The 18401-nt window shown below is 35.2% G+C and overlaps 1 protein-coding gene across 1 annotated transcript; it reads left to right on the forward strand.

Annotated features, from left to right (window-relative positions):
• The first annotated feature begins 10005 nt into the window (after window positions 1-10005).
• LOC110778341 (putative glucose-6-phosphate 1-epimerase) lies at window positions 10006-13134 on the forward strand. Its single transcript, XM_021982904.2, has 8 exons — window positions 10006-10316; window positions 10467-10541; window positions 10838-10894; window positions 10985-11145; window positions 11380-11514; window positions 11960-12062; window positions 12183-12282; window positions 12524-13134. Exons 1-8 carry the CDS (start codon window positions 10200-10202, stop codon window positions 12691-12693), a joined length of 918 nt encoding a protein of 305 aa, XP_021838596.1. The 5' UTR covers window positions 10006-10199; the 3' UTR covers window positions 12694-13134.
• The last annotated feature ends 5267 nt before the right edge of the window (window positions 13135-18401 follow it).

Genomic DNA, 18401 nt, shown 5'->3' on the forward strand with positions numbered 1-18401 from the left:
TAAAAAAATTGTCAAATACTAGTGGGAGACTGCATAATTCATGTGTATTTTCATAATATTAAAAACTTCAAAAAAAAACAAATTATAACGTACAATTAAAGATATAAATGGTCATGTAAAGATGTGTGTGGGAGAGTGCATAAGTGAAAGTTGGAAGATTTTTTCAAAATGGAAAGAGTATTTAAAAGAATTATAAATTAACCGTCAAATTATTTACTGAATTATGAGTCATAGTATTATTATTTAGGGTAACTAATACTTCATTATTTAAAAAAGTGTTCCTAAAAATACCATAATCATTCACCACCAATGATTAGCTAGCTAAGAAGTTGGAAGGGGGCACTTGTTGAAATCGACTTACTTGGATAATGATTTTTATTTTCATAATCATATAACAACCTTTTAAGTACTCCATCCTATACAAGTTATTTTACAAATGTTGATTTAATTAAATTTAGATTTAGATTCAGATTCAGATCCAGATTGATCATTTTATTAGTGAACGTATACAATAAGATACTTATTAAATTGTCACTGATTTCATAGATTTGAATCAATGACGTGTTATCATTTAGGTGACGCACGTCAATTTTTTTTTCTAAATCTTAGAAACCTTGATTACTTGATTAGTAATGCATTTTGAGTTGTAACATATACTTACATAACCACCTCAAATGCTCGATGGGCCAATTTGCCAAGTGACGCCATGCAATTAGAACACATGGCAACGTTTAGTAGTGTAACAAGCCCACAAGATTACTACTTGTCAAATATTGTGCAATCTCGTATCATTCTCATTAATAACACACGTATATATAGTACAACTCAGTTACCTAAACCCTAGGTACACATTAGGTAACTCACCATAGTTAGGACTCTACAGAATATTCACAGAATAATATCTAATATCTTAACATATCTTAACATCCCCCCTCAAGGTGGAGCATGTAGATCTCGAATGCCCATCTTGTGCAAAAAAAACTCAAATTGCGCCTTCCCCAACGCTTTGGTGAAGATATCTGCTAACTGAACCTTCGTCGACACGTACGACGGACTGATGATCCCTTCCTTGATTGCATCTCGAATGAAATGACAATCTGACTCGATGTGTTTTGTCCTTTCATGGAACACCGGATTCTGTGCAATATTCAACGCAGACTGACTGTCGCAATACATCCTCATGCCTTGGTCGTGTGTCACCCCCAAGTCGCGTAGTAGTTGTTTCAACCACTTCAACTCACACGTCAGAGCTGCCATCGACCGATATTCTGCCTCAGCAGACGACCGAGAAACAGTATGCTGTTTCTTGGTCTTCCAAGAAACTGGCGACATACCAAGTGACACAAACCATCCAGTCACCGACCGACGCGTCATTGGACACCCTGCCCAATCCGAGTCGCACCACCCCTCCAACTGCAACGCACTGTCCGACCGAAGTAGTATACCTTGACCCGGACACTTCTTCAAATATCTCACTACTCGCAAAGCTGCTTCCCAATGTGCCTCCTTTGGTGCTTGCATAAATTGAGATAGGACATGTACAGAGTAGGCAACGTCTGGTCGCGTGACAGCCAAATAAACCAGACGTCCGATCAGACGCCTATACTGCTCACCGTCCGACAGGTCTGGCCCGTCTGCCAATGCCAACCTATGATTCTGTTCCATGGGAAAGTCCACAGGCTTTGCTCCCAACAATCCGGCCTCTGAGATGATGTCGAGGGCATATTTTCTCTGACATACATAGAACCCTTGACTACTTCGTGCCACCTCTAACCCAAGGAAGTACTTCAGAGCCCCGAGGTCTTTCATTTTAAAACACTCCTTCAAGTATGCCTTAAAACTCTCAAGCGCAAACTTGTTATTGCCCGCGATAATCATGTCGTCCACATAAATGAGCACACTCAGCTGCAACGTACCTTTAGACAGAGTAAAGAGCGAATAATCGGACAGCGACTGTCGAAATCCATAGTGCGTCAATGCCGTCGACAACTTCTGGAACCAACATCTAGGTGCTTGTTTCAACCCATACAACGACTTTCTCATTCGACACACTTTGTCAGAGTGATTCTTCTGGAATCCAGGAGGAATCTTCATATAGATCTCTTCCTCCAAGTCACCGTGCAAGAACGCATTGTGGACGTCCATCTGATGCACGTCCCACTGTTTGACAGCTGCGACAGCTAGGAAAGTTCGAACTGTCGCCATCTTCGCGACGGGAGCAAATGTCTCATTATAATCCAACCCTTCCTCCTGATGATTCCCTAAACATACCAATCGAGCCTTCAGTCTCAACAAATTCCCATCCTCATCACGCTTCTCAGTATACACCCATTTACTCCCCAGTGCTTTCTTCCCTTCCGGTAAATTTTCCAACGTCCATGTCCCCTGTTCCTCCAACGCGTCGATTTCAGCAGCCATTGCCTGACGCCACCCCTCATGCTGCATCGCTTGTTTAAAACTCTTAGGAACTTGCCCTTCTTGTAATGCTGCTATATAATGCCTGTGCTTTGACGAAAAACGCTCATAATTAACAAAATATGTGATAGGATAAGGAGTACCTGAGAGTGATGACGCCGTAAGTGTTTTGTCGGAAGTACTATATTTTTCCCGTATTGTATGTATCACACAGTCTTTCAGCTTTGTCGACGGAAACTTCGCACGCTTCCCCCTTCCTAACTCCGTATCCTCCACACACTGCCTTGTCTCACTCTCGTCACTACCCGTCGTCTCCTCTACACCTGTCTGTGAGGAGACGACGTCTGAATCCACTCGACTAGGTGTTTCATGTTGTTGTTCCTCCCTCACAGGCGACGACACTCCCCTGTCGTCACCACTGGTCAATGACACCCCCTCATCAGCTCCCGGAAGCGACAACACTCCCTCAGTATCACCTGTAGGCGGCGACACCCCAGCAGTAGCACCTGCAGGCGACGACACGGTCTCAGGACCCGTAGTCCCACTCTCATCCAAACTCCAATGGTCAAGCCCCCCCTGACCATCATGCACCAGTGGCAACACATCCGATTCATCTACAAAAGGAAACGTCCCTTCATGAAACCTGACATCCCGTGAGACGAAGAACTCATGTGTCTCTAGATCATAAAGTTGCCATCCCTTCCTGCCAAACGGATAACCCAAAAACACACATCGGCGACTCCGAGACTCAAACTTATCCCCTTTACACCGGAGATTATATGCATAACACAGACACCCAAACACGTGGATAGGCACATACGATGGTGGTTTACCAAACAACATCTCATAAGGTGTTTTATTGTCAAGGATCGGGGTAGGTGTACGGTTTATCAAGTAACAGGCGGCCAAAATACATTCCCCCCAAAATTTTATTGGAAGATTTCCTTGAAAACGTAACGCCCTCCCAACATTCAAAATATGTTGGTGTTTTCTCTCGACTCTCCCATTTTGTTGAGGCGTCCCAACACACGACGACTCAAACAGAATCCCATGTTGACGAAAATAATTTTGTAAGCAATTGAATTCAGTACCATTATCACTGCGTACTACTCGAAGGGATCTATTAAACTGACACTTAATCATGGCAACAAAATTAAGAAATGTCGATGCAACTTCCATTTTATTATTCAGTAAATAAATCCACACACCTCTAGAATAATCGTCAACAATGGTAAAAAAATACTTTGCCCCACAAGACGAGGGAGTCTTGTAGGGTCCCCATAAATCAAGATGAACCAATTCAAATGTGCGACTAGCACGACTAACACTAACTGGAAAACTCTCCCTACATTGTCTCGCCCGCGGACATACATCACAAATTGTTTTATTCTTCCTAATCTTATGACTCACATGAGGAAGTAACTGCAACACTTTTTCCGACGGATGCCCCATCCGTTGATGCCACAAGTGAAGGAAATAATGCCCTTGGTCCAAGTATGCATTCTATGTTAAGTCTAATAAATGCGGTTCAGTATTAATTAACAAGTTAATAATTCAGTGAGATCAAGTGAGCTGAATGCCTAGCTAGAGGCCGCTTCAGTTCAAGTGGAATTAATGATATTAATCCACAGCTTACTCTTGACTGAACCCGTAGGGTCACACAAATAGTACGTAAACGGATCAAGTATTTAATGGCATTAAATACTCCATCTATGAATATTCGGAACCGACGGATCTTGGTTTCAGTGGGAGCTAAGATCGTCACAGGCAAGAAATGAATACTCCGGAAACGATGATATTGCCGGAAACGGAAATATGGATCGTATCGGAAATATGAATATTATCCAAGTCGTAGATGTTACCGGAAACGGAAACATGGTACGTATCGGAAAATATTATTGGAAATGGAAATATTACCAGAATCGGAAATATTGCCGGAAACGGAAATATTGTCAGAATCGGAAATATTGCCGGAATCGGAAAATAATTCCGGAAACGGAAATATTAAATATTTGTTCGAAACGGAAATTAATTCCGGAATCGGAAATATTAAATATTGTTCGTATCGGAAATAGATTCCGGAAATGGAAATTTAATCGGAAGCGTATCGTACGAATTAGCATCGGACGAGGCCTGCCGGACGAAGGCCCAGCACGAAGCCAGGCCGTCGCCCAGCAAGCACGCACGCCACAAGCCCAGCGCGCGCCAAGGCCACGGATGCGTGGGCCTTGCTGCGTGGGCTGCAGCTCGCACGCATGGGCAGTCCTTGTGGCTGCCGTGTGTGTGTGAGTTTGTGCTCATGCGTGATTCCTGAATCAGCAAGAGTCAGTGTATGATTAAATGTCTATTCCTAATTGGATAAATTAATTAAATAGAATTCATATAGGATTCTAATTCCAATTAATTCGCATCCTACTAGGATTACGATTCCTTTTCCATAACTCTATAAATAAAGGCCTAGGGGTCATAATTTATACACAAGTTTCAAAGTATTCAAAAGTGAGTTTTTTGAGAAAAAATTAAAACACACATCTTGCTCATAAAGTGCCGAAATTTTCTAGTACCTTAAGGGCGATTCTAGTTGGTCAATCTTAAGGCGGATCCGGACGTGCTGTGGACTATCTACGGAGGGACGACACTTGGAGTCCTAAAGACTTGTTCTTGTTCGGTTCGGGCGCAGCTAGGGAGGGCACGCAACAAAGAGTATGCATCTAAATTATGCTATATGATTATGTGTAAATAATATGTTGTCCTGGGTTAATGGTTGTTTCCGCATGATCTATGTAATGTCATATGTATCATAACCTAACAACAAGTCGACCACACACTCCACTGCTAGCACACGAACCTTTGGAGCCCCACGGAAAAAATATAGTCCTTCCTGTCGATCACCTACGCCAATCACCATCCTCGTCGAGCGGTCCTGAAGAACACACATTTTGTTAGTAAATTGAGCAGCACAATGTAATTCGTCACTTAATTGAGTTACAGAAATTAAATTGCAGTTCAATTTAGGCACAAATAGAACATTATCGAGCACGAAACCATCCTCCAAGACCACCGAACCATATTGGTTTGAATTTGCAGGTTGACCGTCCGGCAACACAACCTGTTGATTTCTTGATGTCTTGATATTTCTCAGGATTGAAATATCACCCGTCACATGACGTGATGCCCCACTGTCAACAATCCAACGTAAATCAAGATTACCTTGCAACTTGTTTGAAGGTCGTGACAAGATGTCAACTATTTGCTGGACTTGCTCCTTCGTCACCCCAACAAGCTCATGATTGGTTGTCGTCACTGCACCATGCGATCCGTCTCCACTCGTCACAGGGGTTGTCGCCCCTCCTGTGGCATTGCTCACGGCATTGGCACGAGCGACACCACTGGTCGACGACGCTGCCCCGCGAGCTACTCTGCCTCCTCTAATCGACGTCCTGCCTCCTCGACCAGGCCCTCGTCCACCTCGTTTCTTCTCATCCCACCATTCAGGAAATCCAATCAGCTGATAACAAGTTTCTTCCTCATGACCCTCACGATTGCAATGACCACAAAATCTGCCACTGACATCTCCCGACCTCGACCGAGCCTTAGTCTCGACCTTGAACGCCATGACACTCTCCGGACCTCTCGCAACCTTGGCGCGCATGGTCTCGGTATTCATAACCGTCTGGTACGCCTCGTCGAGTCCTGGCAACGGCGATCGTGCTAACAGTTGTGCACGAATGGCTTCATAGTGATCATCCAGGCCAATTAGGAAATAGTGCAGACGATCTTCATCGTGAATGTCCCCCACCTGCTTCGCTATATTACACGTACAACCCGCACATACACACCTGGGAACTCGTGCATACTGTACGTACTCCTTCCATACCTTCGACAAGCGGCCATAGTACTCCATGACGCCCTCAGACGTGCCCTGCTTGCAACCACTCAGAGCCATCTTAATATGGCAGACCCTGGTGCCCGACACGACGCAGTACCGCGTCCTCAAATGACTCCACAACTCGTGAGCAATATCAAAGTCCTCCAGATTCGAACGCAAACTCTCGTCAATGGTGTTTGTGATCCAAGACACCACCATCGAATTGACCGCAATCCAATGTTTCATCTTCGTCTCGTCCGTAATGGGCTCCTTCACAGACCCATCAAGAAAACCAAATTTGAATTTTGAAATCATCGAGCGACGAACCGCTTTGGCCCACTCATCGTAGTTCGACGCTCCTCGAAGTTTTACAGGGGTGATGACAATACCGGGGCCGTCACCTGACCCAAGATAGTAGTCCAGATCGACGGCGGCGGCGATTGTCTTTTGTGGTGGCTCCTCATCGGAACTCATGGTGATACTTAAGGAATTGTTAACTCCTAATCTCAATATTCAACAAGCGAAGAAAGTCGCTGTTCTCAATACTCGGCTACACTCTCTCAAATTTCTTGCGGAAAAAAAAATCTAGGGTTTTTAACCTAGGCTCATGATACCATGTCAAATATTGTGCAATCTCGTATCATTCTCATTAATAACACACGTATATATAGTACAACTCAGTTACCTAAACCCTAGGTACACATTAGGTAACTCACCATAGTTAGGACTCTACAGAATATTCACAGAATAATATCTAATATCTTAACATATCTTAACACTACTTTTCTACTCCAACATGTATGTATAAGTAACATACTTCCTCCGTCTTTTAATACTCGCAACGTTTGGACTTTTGCCACTATTCATATAATCTACTTTGACTATTCGTAGTATTTTTTATATAAGATAAAACATAGTCATGTGGGATCTTGTTAGATTCGTCTCAATGTGTATTTTCAAAATATCAACTTTTTATAATTTTGCATAAAGAGAATTTAAGATATAAATGATCAAAGTTGTGCATTGACATACGTGAAACCAACAAACGTTGCGAGTATTAAAAGACTGAGGAAGTATTATTCTATTCAATTTCTTTTTATCCAATCATCACTCCACATATTAATACAATGTATATCTGATACATTCATCACACAAATTAATACTACACAAGCTAGTTAAGTTATGAGTAATCAAATTCGATTGAATAGAACACCCCCTTGTTTAAAAGAAAATTTTCACATTAGAAATGAAATTTGTGTTTTTTATGTTGTAATTTATAGAATTAAATCTAACGATTTTAGACACACAAAAAACACAAAAACACACCTCTTCTCTTTTCTTTTTTGTAAAATTTTATAATAGAAAAATTTAATTTATACTACATATATTATAATCCCGTAATTAAAAAAGCACTCAACATAAGAAAAATAAGAATTCTCTATCATCACATAATTAGTTTCTGAAATAATTACACGTCGAGTATATCCTATATCTCTATGATCCAAGTAGGATCTCACCATGACAACATTGTACCTATCAATAACCTAATAAATCCAATAATTTTGTAGATCCAAACAAAAGATTCATCACCACCTCATATTGAATAATTAATTTAATTAATGATGTAATTGTTTATGTCCCATACTTTTCTCTTATTCCCCCTTGTTTGTTTCTTTCCTAAATCAAAATAAGAACTAAATGATAATTCATTTTTCATTGTGATTAAATTATAAGCTTAAACTTACTATTGTAATATGAGCCAGCTTTTGAATAGTGTGGTATCCATCGAAAATTTCCTTATTTTTTTATGGTCTTTTAAAACTTAATACTACACGTAGTACTACTTCTGTTTTCAGTGTTATGTAGTAATATACAGGGGTGTTCATGAGTGATTAACCGTCTCGAAACTGGATTCGGTTCGATAACCGAAAATTTCGGTTCGGCATTTTCATGAACCGTAACCGTACTGTTTAAACCGGTTACCGTTTAAACGGTTAACCGCGGTTTCGGTACGGTTACCCGGTTAACCATAAACCGCTATTAAATTTTTTATTTTTATTTTAGATCACATTTATCGTATTAATTTTTGTGCAAAAAATAACAATTTGAAATAGAAGATCAAGTCAAACAAAAATAAGTCTAAACAACGTCTAAAATTACACAAGTTCAAACAAAATTACGAAGTAACGTACTTATTGTTTCAAGAAATGACTAATGGGCTAAGAGCCTAAGAAGTAAGTACACTAATTGGGATAGTTGTGCACAAACAAACATTTTTTTACTAAAATACTTTACCTATAATTTTGTGATTTTGTCACCTCTAACTAAATTAAATTGAATAATTTTTTTGAAAAAAATAAATTTCGGTTTATTAGGTTAACCGTTTTGTCAAAAATTGTAACCACCGACCCGTTTAACCGTTAATTTTGCCGGTTCGGTTACCGTAACCGTATATATTATTTTTTCGGTTTGGTTTACCGCCCATTTAGGTAAGTTTTTTCGGTTTTCGATACGATTCGCGGTTACGATTTTTATGACACCCCTAGTAATATACATACGTGCAATTAAATCTAATATTCCGTAACTAGTAATTTAGTAAAGTAGTAAGCATATAAGTGAATCATATTTCTCTAAAGTTGACCCTTCGAGTACTCACTATCTAAATTACTATTTCCCCAATTCTATGAATATTATGTGACAAAATTAAAGAAGAAGTCATAATCAACCCACAAAAAACAAGAAACAACACAAAAAAGAGGTTGGGCCAATTCTCAGCGCAATGATAGGAGTTCTTGACCCTTCTTAACCCTTCCCCAATATATCTTTTTCATTACCACCAAACTGTTATTTTTTTTTTAATTTTTGTGGACAATACTTTGCGTAGGAGCTTTGCTTCCAACAAGCTCTCACACAATTCTCACAATTCACAATTTGTGATCCTTGGGTCTCTTTTTCTTGTCTCATATTTTTTCCACACAAATATAAATTTGTGCGCGTACGATATCCTATCCGTTTGCCATCTGTGCACCAATGATTATTACCGTCATACGCATAAAACCGTTGATGTATTTGACTAGAAATAACAAATGTTTGATTAGAAAATATAAATATTTGATCACATTGAGTAACTATTTCAAAAAAGCTGGTTTTGTAATAACTATTGTGTTCATGTTTGAGATTTTTTTTGCGGGATTTTCATGTTATTAATTCTTAAATGGACCTGGTTGAAGTTCGCATTAAATTTATTGTGGACCATGCCTAAAAAAAAAAAATTAACAACTTGACTTTAATTTTTTATGACGTGTTTATTAGAATTATTATGAAAAAAAACATAGGATTACTTTGATTCAAAAAATGGTTACTATATGAAAGAAAATTGATGTTTAATTTATTTTAATCATTATGTGAACAATAAAATATCACTATGTGTGTAAAAGGGGTGCTAGAGTAAATCATTAGCTTTTGATTCACAATAATATTATTATGGATCAAGTCCACACAAGAGTAATCCTTTTAATTTTGGGTAGTATTTAACGCATTCATATACGAGTAATTATTTTCCGAAAAAAGAAAAGAAAAGAAAAGAAGAAAGAGGATTTGTTTTTAGTTAGAGTAAAAGTTAGTTAAAGTGGTAGTTGGAAGTCTTTATTTTTTCCTTTTAAAAAATAAATGTCCAAAATTCTCAACATTTTTTAATTGGCGGCTTCCCTTTATATATTCAAAGTTCAAACCCCCTTGCTTGGGATTAGCTACCTATTTCTTTCCTCTGAATTTTTTTTCAATCTCTCATTTTTATTCCTCTGCCTCATAATTATTCATAGTCTTTATTTTTGGGCCATTGAAATTTCGTCGAAAGTTTATAAATACAATTAACTTTCCATAGTTTTTTTATTTCTTAAGTTGTTGAGAAAAAAAAATGACTAATTGTGAAGAAACTCCCTTGGATCCAAGAGCTGGCTCAGTTGAAGAAATCAAAGACAAAAATGGGATTACTCAAATCATTCTTCGAAATCAACGAGGCGCTACCGTTCGGGTAAATCATCTCGCCACTCTTTATTTTCATCCGTTTCTTAAAGTTGTTCCCATTCTGCAAGTCATAGTGCTAATGTGAAAAAAAAGTCAATCATAATTTTTCAAAATTATTGATATTTTTTTTTGGTTTTTGTCATATATGGATATGTAGATAAGCTTGTATGGGGGGCAGGTTCTTTCATGGAAAAATGAACATGGAGATGAATTATTGTTCATGAGTAGCAAGGTATGCCACCCCATTTCTCTTCAATTATTTTTATATTATTTTATTTTAGTTTAATTGAATCTTCTGATATTTTTCCTTTGATATTATTAAAATGAAGAGGAAGGTTCCTACTTCCTAGTAATATCTTTGGGTTTTGTTTAGTCTAAGAAATAATAATTAATATGTTTTTTAGACTTTTAGGCATTAGTTAGAGGTGGGGTTGCTCTCAAGAATTAGTCTAATCGAATTAATTTCTTGGTAATTAAATAATTACTTAGGGAATAATTATTGATCATCCTTAAACTTGATTGATTCAGGCTACGTTTAAGCCGCCGAATGCAGTTCGAGGTGGGATCCCCATTTGCTTTCCTCAGGTAAATTTAAATTAGGTATTGTCTGACAGTTAAGTAAGTGTAAGACGGTCTAAAAACAAACTAATTGGTTTTACTTTTCCACATCTCAAGTTTGGAAGCCGTGGCCTGTTAGAACAACATGGATTTGCAAGGAATAGAATGTGGGTGATCGATGATCAACCTCCTTCACCGCGAAATGGATCAAAAGGCCAAGCATCGATTGATTTGTTGTTAAAACCTTCAGATGAAGATCTTAAAGTGTGGCCTAACAGGTACAACTTAATAAAGAGCTAAGACTATACTATACTAGTAATATGTTTACCTGACCAAGTGACCAAGACCCTATTCTTTCTGGTTGAATTTCAGTTTTTTTCAGTTCAGTTCAGTTCAGTTCAGTAATATTCAGCCCAAAAGAACAGGGTCCTACTCTTTTTATTAGCTACACTAGATGATGAATTAGTGTCTAAGAACAAATGGAATGATAATAAATAAATTATGTGTTTCAGATTTGAGATTCGTATCAGGATTTCACTATCAGAGGAAGGCAATCTTAATTTGAGATCGCGTGTTAAGAACGCTAATGGCAAGCCCTTAAGTTTCAATATTGCATTTCGCACATATTTTGCTATCTCAGATATCAGGTAATACCTCATTTCTCTTCTATCTTAATATTTGAGTACTATAGTAAGTTGGGTGATGATAAAGGTCGCAAGTTGCGACAACATTTAGTTGTCGCAATCTTACGTGTCACAGTTTAATTGGTACATATAGGCGCCACGTAGGCTATGCGTCATCAGAATATTTTTACTATGCATTCAATATTTTTACTATAAAAATATATAAATAAGGTAATCAATGTAAAGAAGGAAACAAATTAGAATATTAAGATTTTCCTAACTTTTTTTGAAAGGTATATAGTAGATTATATAAGTTAAATATCTTAGTTTCCAATTTAAATCATGACACATAAGCATGTCATGTCATCATTGTGACACGGCTTAAAGGTTGTATGTTGCGACCTTTATCATTTTCGTAGTAAGTTATTGTTTTGGATTCTAATGATCAAATGACGGGTTGATTATTCAGTGAAGTTCGAGTGGAGGGATTGGAAACTCTGGACTACCTTGACCGTCTGCAGGACAGACAACGATTCACAGAACAAGGAGATGCCTTAACATTTGAATCAGAGGTCCATAACATAACCCAATTTTCTGATATATTTACTAATTTGGAAAATATTCATAACATAAATGTATTCAAACCATATTTTACACTCTATATCATGACTAAATAGTTATATAATATACAGATTGATCGAGTTTATCTGAGCTCTTCAGATGTAGTGGCACTCTTTGATCATGGAACCAAAAGAACATTTCAGATAAGAAAGCAAGGACTCCCTGATGTTGGTATGTTTTAGTCTTTGATATATAGTCTTGTTTTTTTTTTCTACAAAGATGCATTACGAGTGTTTCTTAGCTAGCATAGAAACACCTAAGAAACACTCGTAATGAAGAAAATAAGAAATGTGTTTGAAATTCTCAAAACCCTGAATTTCAAACACATTTCTGGCACTACAAATCATAATTAATCAAGATTTTTCCAGTGGGATTTCTTTTGCTAACAAGTTGAAATATAATATATTGGCAGCGGTGTGGAATCCATGGGACAAAAAGGCAAAGGCATTGGCAGATCTTGGAGACGACGAATACAAGAACATGTTATGTGTGGATGGAGCTGCAATTGAGAAGCCAATCAATCTTAAACCAGGGGAAGAATGGAACGGGCAGTTAGAGTTTTCGGTCCTGTCTTCGTGTTAATCAAAGGACAAAACAACTCTAGGTTGATGAATTATGATCAAAGTTTAGAAAAATTTAATAATCATGAATGTTTGCTCATTTTTCATGGCAACATTTTTGCTTATCATTATATACTGACTGCTAAGTATTATCTGCAGCTTCAGCTACCATTAGAAGAAAAAAAAGAAAACAGAACTTCTTTTTTGGGGAGAGGGGGTCTAATTTTTGTTTTTATTTTTATTTTTATTTTTATTTTTAATTTTTTGGGTAAGGCGGGTATAACTTAATTTCTTGAGGTTGGCAAATTGGTAAGTTCATTATTTGCAAAGTGTATATCAATTATGCTCTTTGGCCCAAAAAAATATTAACCCCATGGGTCAATGAGGTTGTAAAACTTGTATGAGTACTACTTTTTTTTTTTTTTTTTTTTTTAATATATATAAAGAACATATTTCTCATTTCCGCTAAATGAATTACTCCGTCTAAAGAACTGCAAAGTACTTCGTACGATCTCAATCTTTCACGTATTAAGGCTTTGTTCTGTTCACCTTATTTCCACTTATTTCAGGAAAAATAAGTTCAGATAAATTCAGAAAAAATTAGGGTTGACCAAATACAACTTATAACTAAAATAAGTTTTTGATAAGTTTTAATAAGTACAGATAAGTTCAATTAAGTTCTGATAAGATAAGTTTAGAAAAAATAAGTGAAAATCAGTTGAATAGAACGCACCTTAAACTATTAATAAACATATACTTTGTATATTTCAATATGATGTACTTCTTTTTACCGCTAAAGCGTGGTGGTACAACCATATAAGTCGGTCTCTTTCAAGGCTAATGTAGGTAAATGATTACTACGTATTACTTGTACGAGTACATGCATTCGAGATTCGACTATTGTTTAACATGGTCCGCGTACGTATTAGAGTACTTCCACCTTCATATTGTTTTGAGGACTTATTCTCATCATCAAAATTCGAAACACGATACTATGTAATTTGTATTACGTATATAATTTTACCTTGTATAGAAGATGATAGGTTTTTATAACTTTGGCCTAGTTGATTTTTGTTTTATTTGGATTTTGTTTGAAAAATCTTGGCTCTTGTGGAGAAAAATAAAACATGTTTGGCTCTATTGTATCATAGGATGCCTTATCTACCTATTCCTCATCTCCTCCCCTCCCCTCCCCTCCTTTTCTTTATTTTCCTTTTCTCTAACATTTCCAGAAAGTACGGAGTAATGGAGTATAACAAAACAAAAGGGAATTAATCAAGTTTGAAATTTAACTTGATTTATAGTTCTTAACATTAAAATAATCCAATAAACAATTTGTATAATTAAATTTCACCCTCCAAAAGTATCAGTTTTTATTTCTTTTAGGAAATCTACTCTTGTAAGTGTAACAATAGCAAGATGTATACTTTGTTTACAAAAGCACTGGGAACGCTCAATTTGACCGTTTGAGATTTTCATAGCTTAGGAAACTCGTTCTAACTTATTGAGAAATGATTTTGGCACACTAAACACTGATTCTGGCACATCTTTTATGAATGCACAAATTTTCGTGCTCTGCTCACATAAAAATATAAATACCGATTTCACTAATTTACGTATAAGTTTTTTTTTTCAATCATAACTTACGTAGGACTAGAATTTCAGGGATTTAGGAGTTCTTATCATAAAGTGTATATTATGATTGAATGAATGGATACAAAGTGACTAAGTGAGTGAGAGAGATTGATTGATAATTTGTGAATAATGTAATGGCAACACAAGAATGTTTGACAAATAAGGCCGGGTGCTATTTGACTATTGAGCTATCAAGTCGATGAGTTGGATAGGACTTCATAGGAACACCCAACTTGGCTACAATCATTTTGTAAAACCGGCCTACAAGCTACATACAAAAGTAACAAAAAGCTTGAAAAGAAGTTTCAGATCGACCCTAACATTATAACTCCACAAGAAATAAGATTTCAACAACAACATTCTGGGTATCTTTAGTGACCAAGTTTAGCGGGTTTAATTATACAGACAACTTCATGTCAATGGTTATACGGAATTACGGAGTAGCATCGTCATGTTAATCAGTGTAGTTACAGCAAGATCAAGGGGTCTTGTCTTAAGATTTTCTTCAATGGTCATGTCAACATTTCATTAATATTAAATAATTAAATTATTGTTAAGACTCTTAAGATTAAATCAAATTTAGCTCTTCACCCATTAGATCATTTAAGACTTGTAATCTAACTCACATATCAAGTCTTAAGTAGAGTCTTAGTTTTTCAAGACTCAAATTAAGACTTTGATAAGACTCGGCTACTTCAATGTTACAATTTTTATGTGTCTGATCTTAAAATTGATGAATCATATGTCACGTCAGCACAACTCAAGTCTTAAGACTTGGGGCTGATCATGCTCTTATGCCAACAATTTAAAACAGAAAAAGCAAAAAAAAAAAAAAAAAAAAACACATAGAAGTAATGTTAACTTCATAAAATGGGATTGGGCTCAGCACACAATTGACGATGGGATGAGTGTTTATAATAAATTGTCAATCAACTCTTTTATCAATATCGGACTACTTTTTTGTGCATCTCGCATACACATGTTTTACATTGTTGGCGACCAGACAATTGATTCTCGATATCATTGAATCAATAACGGGACAAGAAAAGGAAAGAAAAATGATCAATGGTAGTCCTATCTATTGATTATGAACAAGAAAATATGTCTCTTAAATGTAATGTAAATGAAATATTTTAATTTTCAACGGTCCATAGTAATGTACATTCCTTTAAAAACCATAGCTTTCTTGTACTATTATGATCATGATGTCTCATGAATAATTACAAATGTCCGTTTCTCTGTTTTTTGGTGAAAATGTCCAATTCCATGTAATAGGCAACATTTCTTATGAACCGGACATATGCTTTTTAAATCTAAGGTTAAAACAAGTGTTAAAAAGTGAGTCCAACAAAATTACTTATAAACTTGAAAGCTTGTTATATACCCAAATCTAGAAAATACGGTAGTATAACTGATATGGTTATCAAATCAATACCATAGCCAAAATTTTGGATGGATCGAGGGTACGGGTATGGTTACGGTATGTTACGGATATTATTCAATTCTAAAAGAAAAAGATATCTAATAAGTGTCTGATAAGTTTTTTTCTTATATTTTCCAACTTAATTCTTTTTGTCGAAAAGCTAAACTCCAAAAATCGCACTAATCACCTTACAATCCAAATAAAATAATAATTTTCTCTGATTTTCCCAACATCCGTTGATAAAAATTGATTTCATTTTATTAAAAACTTCATTTAAATAAATTATTCAGAACAGAAAAAATATATTTAATCTCATCCGTGCGTTGCACGGGACCTAACCTAGTTATTTATCTACGTGGCACTCGACTTTTTTAATTCAAAAATAATTTCGAAATCTTATTTTTTATTGGTCGAAACCATTAGATTTCCTACGTGGAGCTCTAATATTGGATTAGTGTTTGATTTTGGATAGAACTTTATTGTAGGCTAGTGTTTGATTTTGGATGAATTTTATTTTAGATTTATTTTTAAATTATTAGAGTGATTGATTTTGGATAGAGTTGTATATATTAGTAACTAGATTTTAGCCCGTGCGATGCACGAATTCTATTAAATTGTTATGTTTAAATAAAACTCTTATGTATATACCAATTTTATATTCTTTGTGTTAGATTAGATTAGTTTCTGATTTTGCATTGAATTTCATTTTAGATTTTTTTTATAATTACGAGAGTGTTTGTTTTTGGATGAAATTGTATATGCGTAATACTAATAATTAATTAATAAAAATATCTACGTGACACTAAATTATTTATCTACGTGGCACTCAACTTTTTTAATTCAAAATTAATTTTGAAATCTTATTTTCCATTGGCCGAAATCATTAGTTTTCCTACGTGGCGCTCTAATATTGGATTAATGTCTGATTTTAAATTGAATTTTATTTATTTTATTTTAGATTAGTGTTTGATTTTGGATGAATTTTATTTTAGATTTATTTTTTAATTATCAGAGTGTTTGATTTTAGATGGAGTTGTATATATTAGTAATTAATTCATTAAAATATTTACATGGCATCTTATTAATTATCTACGTGGAAATCGATTTTTTTAATTCAAAAATAAATTAGAAATCTTATTTTTCATTGGCCGAAACCATTAGTAATCCTACGTGGCGCTCTAATAATTCAGCAAATATGCCTATTGGATTAATGTTTGATTTTAAATTGAATTTTATTTATTTTATTTTAGATTAGTGTTTGAATTTGGATGAATTTTATTTTAGATTTATTTTTTAATTATTATAGTGTTTGATTTTAGATGGAGTTGTATATATTAGTAATTAATTAATTCAAATATCTACGTGGCACCTAATTCATTATCTACGTGGAAATCGATTTTTTTAATTCAAAAATAAATTAGAAATCTTATTTTTCATTGGCCGAAACCATTAGTAATCCTATGTGGCGCTCTAATAATTCAGCAAATATGCCTCTTAATATATATATATATATATATATATATATATATATATATATATATATATTAGATTAATTAATTATAATATCTATGTGGCACCTAATTAATTATCTACGTGGCACTCGATTTTTTTAATTTAAAAATAAATTAGAAATCTTATTTTTCATTGGCCGAAACCATTCGATTTTATATGACATACACGCATTCATCCTTTTTATTCTCTAATTGAAATTTCTAGCACTTCCATACACTAGAAATAAGAAAAAATAATTGCATGGTATGATACTTGAGAATTGAGTATACTTCTACCTCTCACAAAAATGGGCAATCTCTCCTATTTACTTCTTCGTCCATTTTGTTTGAGTTGTCAAGAAAAAAAAAACTTTGTTCATTCTTTAATCATTGCACCGTTCACATTCGTTGTCTAAATCAAATGTTTGTGTTCAGACTTAACACAAATTAAACAAAATCTCACACGGTAATTTTTTATGTTAAATTAATAAAAATTGAGGTTCAAATTTGAAAAAGCCATAAATTTTTTTTTTTAAAAAAAAAAGATAGTACTCCCTCCGTCTCTTTTTGTTTTTTACGTTTTCGTTTTTGGTATTTTAAAATGTTCTTTACATTTCCTTTTATATTATCACATAAATGACTTAGTTTTCTATCAAAAATTGTGTCCAATTATTATTTTAACCAATTAAATTCATTGGATCATTTAATCTCTCACACTTTTCCATTGGGACATTAAATTTTTCTCATTTTCCAATATCGGAATTTTGATAAAAGTGAAAACATTATAAATAAACGTAATTTATCTTGTTTAAATAAAAAAAATTGAGGAATCTCGATGCAAATTATTTAATCGTTAAAACGCGTGAAAAATGTTAAACATAAAAAACAAAAAGAGACGGAGGGAGTAATAACAAAGGAGGTCATTTATTAGTTATCACCCTCTTAATTTCAAGAGGTAAAATAATTTGGTGAAATTGTGCAATAAATTTGTACAAGTACACAAGATTGAGAAAACAAAACAAAAAAAGGTAGTGCCAGATTACGTGTTAACTTTCTTCATAGTGGACCTTGTAGTCCATTTTCCATTACCCGGATTTAAGCCCAAATCTTAACGCTTTCTGTTTATATATTTGCATACAGCCCAAAAAACATAAATGTTAAATTTGCAAATGTTTCAACAAA

The sequence above is a fragment of the Spinacia oleracea genome, chromosome 6, assembly GCF_020520425.1.
Source record: "Spinacia oleracea cultivar Varoflay chromosome 6, BTI_SOV_V1, whole genome shotgun sequence".
Taxonomy (NCBI): domain Eukaryota; kingdom Viridiplantae; phylum Streptophyta; class Magnoliopsida; order Caryophyllales; family Amaranthaceae; genus Spinacia; species Spinacia oleracea.